Genomic DNA, 7,691 nt, shown 5'->3' with positions numbered 1-7,691 from the left:
TGGCAGGGAGAGGGGGAGGGGGAGGGGAAGACAGCAGGAGCAGGCTGGAGGAGGTGGGCAGGGGGAGGGAACGATGGTCACCCCATCTCATCTCTATGCGTTTGTGTTGTTCACCGTGTGTTCGCACGTTTACTGGCGTGTTCACGGTGTGTTCACGTCGTTCTCTGGTCACCCCATCTCATCTTTATGTGTTCGTGATGTTCACCGTGTGTTCGCACGTTGCCGGTGTGTTCACGGTGTGTGCGCACATCGTTCGCAGACGAGATCGATATGCGACGCGCTCCAGGACGCGAACATACTCGTTCAGCGACTGCTCCTCGACTTTCTCGTGCTCGCGTTCCCGCTACACAGCAGCCACCTGGTGAGAGACGACGTCGTGCGCATCATCAGTGCTGCCATGTACGTGCTGCTGCGGCGCGACATGTCGCTCAATCGCCGCCTCTACACGTGGATGCTTGGCGTCGACTCCACCGGTGAGTGACGCTCTCTTGTCGTGCGCCGGTCGCGTGCGCCGTGGCCGCGAAGGTCGTGTAACGGGGTCGGAATTTGAAAAATAAATGTTTCATACGGTCGTAGGAAAAGGCAATTGTTCATATTATGGTGATATGGATGTATGGATATATGGTGATATGGTGACAATTGTTCATATATGGGTGAGTGGCTATTTAAGACCTTATAATAATAATGTAATATAACCTAATATTGTATCCCACCTAGTTTTACACTCCAGGGTTCTCCAAGAGCACTTATTGCCTGGCGGCCCGCCAGGCTATCGTCGAGCCCCGCCATCCTAAAATGCACTCGCCACTCTAAATATCATAGCCGCCATGCTAAATATCATAGCCCCGGACCCCCCTAGCACGCAAACCGCCTTCGGCGATTTTTTGGAACTAGGACCGTAAAGGCAGCACCACGAAAAATGCTATGCTATAACGAAAAAGCTTGGAGAACCCTACACTCATGTCTCATCTTATTCTGTCGATTGGCAAAATGCACTAGTGTATCTTAGCTCTACCTTAGGTACCTTGGTGTACGTTACAGGGGGTAGCGAGAGCGAGGAGGCTACACCTATAGTGTAGCTAACGCTGAGAGGGTCTATGTCCCCCAGGGTACTGCCGGAACGTACCCTGGGTACGGTCCGGTATACTGGAACGTACCCTGGTACCAGAGCATATAAATCAACGTGATTTATATGCTCTGCTGGTACTATCTAATATGCCGGACCGTACCTCGCCTACTCCACTAACGAGTCTAGGGAGTCGCCTACTCCCTAATTCTGACCCTAACCCTAACAATAACCCTAACCCTAACCATATCAGATAGTTACCAGGGTACGTTCCGGCAGTACCCTGGGGGACATAGACCCTATGAGCGTAGCTAACCTGTGATACAATGCGACAGTAAGCTAAAGGTGAAGATGCTGGGGTTCTATTCAGGATGTTTACTATTGATTACTAAATACGGCCGTGGTTGTGTGGACATTAATGCTGAACCTTTGACCTTGAACGTCATCCGCTAAGGTCACGCTCTCCCCCCGCAGGTCATCCCGTTAACTTCGGCGACGGCGGCGCCACGACGCCGATTCGCCGCCAGATGAGCGACGCGAGCGACGCCGGCGCCCTCTATTTCGACGCGTTCTCTCGCGAGCTGCTTGTCTGCGGGGTGCGGCGCGCGCTCGCCCGCCACGAGGGGGCGCCGGCGGCGTCCGCGCGCCCGCTCCGCGTCCTCATCGCACTGCTCGACCGGCCCGAGATCGGATCCGCCATCTTGGACGACGTTCTCCTCGACGTCGTGCGCTACGTGCGCCGCCACGCCACCGGGGGGCGCCACCGGCGCGACGACGAGGTCGCCAAGACGGCGAACCTGTTGTTTGGGAGTCTGGAGCCGAGCTTTGTGTGGGAGTACGTCGCGCGAGCGTTCGAGGCGACCGCGCGGCCAGAGGACGCGGGCGAGGTCTCCGGGGGTCGGCCGGAGGTCGCGGGGGGTCGCGGCATCGCCGTGGCAACGGTGGAGGAGCTGTGTGCATTGGTGGACTTCCTACTCGATGTTTACACGCTGGTGAGTGAGTGCTGGCGGGGCGCAGGAGCATTAATGCGGTGTTTAATTATACCAATTTAATATTAGTACATGTAACTAAGTTACTTAATATATCTTAATATATATATATCTATGAATATCTATGGATATATAAAGTAAATGTACTAAATTATATTAATAGTCATTATAATATAGTAGTATATATAAACAGTAAATATAATTATAGTATCAGTAATAATATTTTTAATTATATTAAATTTGAGTCTGAGTCTTCAGCAAGTCTAAGTGAATTTTTTATATATTTATATTGAAAGTAAGTTTAGTGTTTTGTAGTACAAGTGTTTATGTTTGTTCAACCCTTAAACTTTATGGTTAATAATAATTTTAGGCAAATTGGATATGGCAAGGTGAACATTTTCTAAGAACGGTTATCAAGTGAGAGCGCGTGCGATAAATGTAGATTGATGTCAAAATCCTAGTGTTTCTGAGGGTAGAGCATATGTAGAGAGATAGACACACATATGTAGTTTATGAATCTTGTATCCGTACCCTAGATTATTGCCAATTACAAAATTAATATTTGTGCCTGAAATCTTCATTCGGCACTCTAAGATTCCCCCCTGCGGCCGCACAGGTGGCAGCAGCGTACAGTTGTTGACGCCGCGCGTTGCCATGGTTACAGGAGACGTACGCGGAGACACAGACGTGGCACCTGCCGGCGCTGCTGCGGCGAGTCACCGTCGTCGTGACGACGCGATGCGGCGCGTTCACCGAACGCGAGCTCACCGCCTGCCTCCGCCTCTGCTCGAAGATCCTCGCCAAGGTGGCGCCATCTCTTGTCAGCGACGAGAAGCTTTCTACGCCCGCCAAACAGTATCGCCGCAGCGAGTCGGCGGAGGCGCCACCTGGTGGTAGGACGACGGCGCAGCGGACGGGCGAGTCCGACAGTGAGTATGCGAGCTGCGATGATACAGCAGCTGCGCAGGCAGACGGTATCCATGGCGACAAGGCCAACGGTTTCCGCGGTGATGACAAAGACCGTATCCGTAGTGACGACACGACGAATGGTGTCAACGTCAACGACAAACATGGCCGTATCCACGGCGACGATGCGACGAACAGTATCCACGGCGACGTGGTAACTAACGGTATCCATGGCGACGGTATCCGCGACGACGATGAGCTGGACTTGGATTCGAGAGGAGCACCGAACGTCGGCTGGAAAACCGTCTGCGACAGCTCAGCTTCCGTCACCATGACGACCGCCATCACCAACTCTCCTATGCCAAATTGCCTGGTTTCCACGCAAAACGAGGGTGGCGCCCTCGCGTGGCCGGGAGAGAAACCGGCGTCCGTCAAGCGAACTCCGTCCGGCGGCGTCGCCGTGGCAACGGGCGACGTGGCAGACGCGCCACGCACGCTGATGCGCGCTTGCGTCGACACCTACCTCGAATTCTTCACGACCTTCGCCGTGCAGCGCCTCCTGGTGGGGCCCGACATCCTCGCGACGTCGATAACGATGGTGGAGGCGCGCGGGAGAGGAAGGGCGGCAGCGGCGGCGGCGGAGGAGGACGAGGAGGAGGAGGAGGAGGAGGAGTACGTGTGGATGACGGAGCGGCAGCGGGGAATGTCGGGAGTGTTCGCGCTCGCTTGTCAGCTGCTCCTGGAATTCTCCTGCTTTCCGATGTACTGCCGGGAACACGTTCTGCTTCCTAGAGCAGATCTACAGAACGGTGAGGAGGGAGGAGAGAGAGGAGTGGAGAGAGGGAGGAGAGCGAGAGAGAGGTGGGGAGAGGAGAGAGATGGGGGAGAGAGACAGAAAGAAAGTATGTACTGCCGCCAACACGTGCTGCTTCCCAGAGCAGATCTACAGAACGGTGAGGAGGGAGGAGAGAGAGGAGTGGAGAGAGGGAGGAGAGCGAGAGAGAGGTGGGGAGAGCGAGAGAAAGAGGGAGAGAGAGAGAGAGAGAGAGGGGGGTGGGAAGGAGAGGGGAGGGAGAAAGAAAGGTGATATATCAAGGGGAAAGGAATTTTTTCATCATTTTATCATCTGATGTTAGAATCGTTTATAATCATTCTTATAATACCTATTTGATCTATTTTGTCCTAGAGATGGCAGCAGCGTCGCTGCCTTCCTGGCTGCAGGTGCTGCTGGTGTTCAGTTGTTTTGTCGACCATTTCCCGCTGCAGAGCTGCGCAATCAGCACGCTACTGGAGCTCATTAGGTACGGAGCGCAATCTCATCGCGTTGCCGTGGTAACTCCAGCATCCAACGTTTTTATGGTCCATTGGTGGTTTAATCAGAAATTTCGAAGTGTTTGGAACCCATGCAATCTCACTGCATTGCCGTGGTAACGGCAGCATTGACGGCTCAAATGTTTATAGGGCCCGTCGGGTTAATGAAAAATTTAAAAATCGAAAAGTGTTTGAAAGCCACGCTGGGTAGTATGTTCATGTGTTTACAGACTCCGCCTCATGATACGGTAGTACAGTTTAATGCTGAAATACAGCAGTTTATTATGGGCAAGCCGATTCATTTTCAGGTAGGTGGAATAGAATTTTCACTGGCCCAAATTCGTACATTTGTCCGACCTGAAATGTTAACGAGCGCTCTAATCGTCTGTCTCCCCACAGCCTCTGTCGCTCCATCCACGACCAGCACTTGGCCGTCCGGCGACCACTGGCTCCCCATGGAGGCAGTCCTGACACGGTGACGGTGCTCATTGTTCCAATACTATCGGAGTGCCACCTAGGTTATATCGACAGCAAAACAGATTTCTACAAGGTACATTTTGCGGGAGATGAAAAGGAACTTATACAAGGGGAACTATGTAAGATGGGGGCTGAATACTCACAAGGGGTGCCACAGGGGAGAGGTACTTGAGGCAAACTGTTCAAAAGTCTAACGATAATGAGGTAATGAGACAATAATAGCATCAAAGGTTCAGGGCCAAGGTTATATGCGTCGTCATGGTTACACACATCGTCGCGGTTACGCACGTCATGGTTACGCGCATCGTTACGGTCACTCGTCGTCATGGTTACCTTCAGATCGTCGCCGAAAATTTGTGGGAGGCGCTAGATAGCAGCAATCAAATTTGCCACCAGAGGGCGGTGGAGCTGCTACAGCAGGTGCACAACCTGGCGCCCTCTGCGATGATTTGCGAGGACGTGATTGGTCACTGTTTGATTAGCAGCGATCAGGTAGGTATGCGCGGTTAGAGTAGGTATGACTGGAGTAAGGGTTAGTGTCTTAGTGAATGTTGTTGACATTTGCCGACATGTTGTTGGTGTTGGTGTTGTTGTTGTTGTTGTTGACATTTGTTGACGTGTTGTTGTTGTTGTTGTTTACAGATTGGCTCAGGATCTGTTCATATACAGTGCAGGACTGTTCCCCCTGCTTGGTCATGCAGCCATTAACGTGAGGCCAGCCCTGCTCAACATTTACGAAGCTCACTTTGTACCTCTAGGTAAAGAAATCAGCCGCATCTATCTAGATTCTAGATTCCAAATGGGTAGAGACATTAGAAAGAGAGTTAATGGAGCAGAGGAGGTTCCAGATGGGTAGAGACATTAGAAAGAGAGTTAAGGGAGAGGAGGGGGAGGACTACTCGGTTAAAAAGCCAGGAGCCATTGTCGAAGACGCGTTTGTCGTATTATGGGTCTTAGTCCTAACTTTTTCTGCGTTTGATAGTAGTAGTATCGTATAGCATCAACATCACACCTCCACAGCCCCACGGGCAATCCAGTTGCAAAAGGGTTCGCCACATGGGTACATATGGTGACATATCCCCTCCCGGGATCCTCGTCACTGGACAGTTTAGCACCAGATGATCAGTGGATTTTATAATAGCGCTAACGATTATCAGGCGTTCGCAATCGTTCTAGCACCAACCCCCGGCTGCAGTTTTCTAGTTTCCTGTGGGACGGAAGTGGTAGAAACAGGATAAAGGGTGAGAGTGGAGAGTAAATAGATTTGCGTATAGCGGGGTAGGGGTTTGGAAATAAGGATGTTTAAGTATGGTGAAGGGATGAAGATAGTTGCGCATGATTGGAATGAGAAATTTTTTTTGGGTGTGGTGGAGGTGAGGTGAATATGGTCGGGTTTAGTGAGGGACGAGTGAAGTTGCTGCATAAAGCGTAGGTATGTGTTTGTGTGCGTGCGTGCGTGCGTGCGTGCGTGCGTGCGTGCGCGTGTGTGTGTTCAAGCACGTGTGCACGTTTACATATTGGGTGTGCATGTGTGCATTCGAACACATGTGCACGTCTGTGTGCACTACTATCAGTACTGTGTCTATGTCTATGTCTATGTATTACGCACACTACTGTACATGTGTTACATTCGCCTTGTGTGTTGTTTTGCCACATAGGACAAGCGTTGCGACCAAGCCTACCAGGCCTGCTGCTGGGCATATTTCCTGGACTGGAGGAAGGATCAGACTATTATGACAGGTAATTCACACCTGCTGGTTGGCACAGGTGTGCTGGTGCTGCTGGTAGTAGTGGTGGTGGTGGTGTGCCCCTCTCTCAACCAGTAGCCTGCCAATGTTGTTTCGCCGTATGATGTGTAGCTGGTCCTCCATGAGCTGTCTCCCCCTCCTCCCTTTCCCCTGCCCGCCCTGCCCCCTCCCCTCTCCCTCCCCCTCCCCTCCTCCGCCGCCTCTCCCTTCCTGCCCGCCTCTCTTCTCACCAGTAGCTCCATGTTGTTGCTATGATGTGTAGCTGGTCCTCCATGCTGTCTTCCCCTCCCTCTCCCCTCCACCTCCTCTCCCTTCCTCCTGCCCTCTCCCCTCCCTCCTGCCCCTCTCCTCACCAGTAGCTCCCATGTTGTTGCCTTGATGTGCAAGCTGGTTCCTCCATGGCTGTCGTCCACTCTCCCCTCCCCCCCCCTTCTCCCCCTCCCCTCCCCCTCCTCCCACTCCCCCTGCCCCTCTCCCGCTCCTCCGGCCCTCTCTCACCAGTAGCTCCATGTTGTTGCCTATGATGTGTAGCTGGTCCTCGCATGCTGCCGGCGGCGGTCGAACGTGGCCCAGCACGAACGTGCCGCGGGCAGCCGCTAACGCGGCCGGGTTGCTGCAGCGCCCACCTCCACAGACACGTGAGAAGAACGGCCGGGGCCCGTGTCACGACATAACACCTCCCAGCAACGCGTTAGTCCTGCAGGAGAGAGAGAGAGAGCTCGGTAAGAGAGGGAGAGGAGCGTGAGGGGGGAAAGGTTAGCTGTATAGACAGAGGTGACAGAGGGGGAGGGTTAGTATGAGAGAGAGAGAGAGAGAGAGAAGAGAGAAGAAGAGAGGTATAGAAACGAAACAAGAGGGATATGAATCGAAAATAAGATAGATTGAGAGAGAGAGAGAGAGGATAAAGAAAAAGAAGCAAGCAGCAGCAGCAGTAGTAGTAGTAGTAGCACGCAACAGCAGTAGAGCAAGGCAGTAAAGCAGCAGCAGCAAGCAGCAGTTAGGTAACAGCAGCAGCACAGCAACAGCAGCCGCACCACCACCATCACCAGCAGCAGCAGCAAGCAGCAGCAAGCAGGGAGCAGCAGCAGGCAGCAGCACACCAAGGCAGCCAAGGCTAGCAGCAGGCAGCAATAGCAGTAGTAGTAGGCACAGCAGCAGCAGTAGCATCAGTAGCAGCAGTAGCAGCACGCCACT

The 7,691-nt window shown here is 52.8% G+C and overlaps 1 protein-coding gene across 1 annotated transcript in view; it reads left to right on the top strand.

The window, feature by feature from the left end:
- The first annotated feature begins 73 nt into the window (after positions 1 to 73).
- LOC106808858 (protein dopey-1-like) overlaps positions 74 to 7,691 on the top strand; it is a 35,885-nt gene continuing 28,267 nt past the window's right edge. The window contains exons 1-10 of the mRNA XM_014811748.1: positions 74 to 115; positions 260 to 473; positions 1,541 to 2,058; positions 2,720 to 3,770; positions 4,148 to 4,262; positions 4,672 to 4,822; positions 5,089 to 5,241; positions 5,402 to 5,601; positions 5,926 to 5,990; positions 6,408 to 6,489. Coding sequence (XP_014667234.1) covers positions 74 to 115; positions 260 to 473; positions 1,541 to 2,058; positions 2,720 to 3,770; positions 4,148 to 4,262; positions 4,672 to 4,822; positions 5,089 to 5,241; positions 5,402 to 5,601; positions 5,926 to 5,990; positions 6,408 to 6,489 — 2,591 coding nt within the window. The remainder of the gene's footprint in view (positions 116 to 259; positions 474 to 1,540; positions 2,059 to 2,719; positions 3,771 to 4,147; positions 4,263 to 4,671; positions 4,823 to 5,088; positions 5,242 to 5,401; positions 5,602 to 5,925; positions 5,991 to 6,407; positions 6,490 to 7,691) is intronic.

The sequence above is a fragment of the Priapulus caudatus genome, unplaced genomic scaffold (genome assembly GCF_000485595.1).
Source record: "Priapulus caudatus unplaced genomic scaffold, Priapulus_caudatus-5.0.1 Scaffold310, whole genome shotgun sequence".
NCBI classification, from domain to species: Eukaryota; Metazoa; Priapulida; class Priapulimorpha; order Priapulimorphida; family Priapulidae; genus Priapulus; species Priapulus caudatus.
Note: the sequence above shows the minus strand (reverse complement) of the source record. Positions and strands in the feature narration are given on the sequence as shown.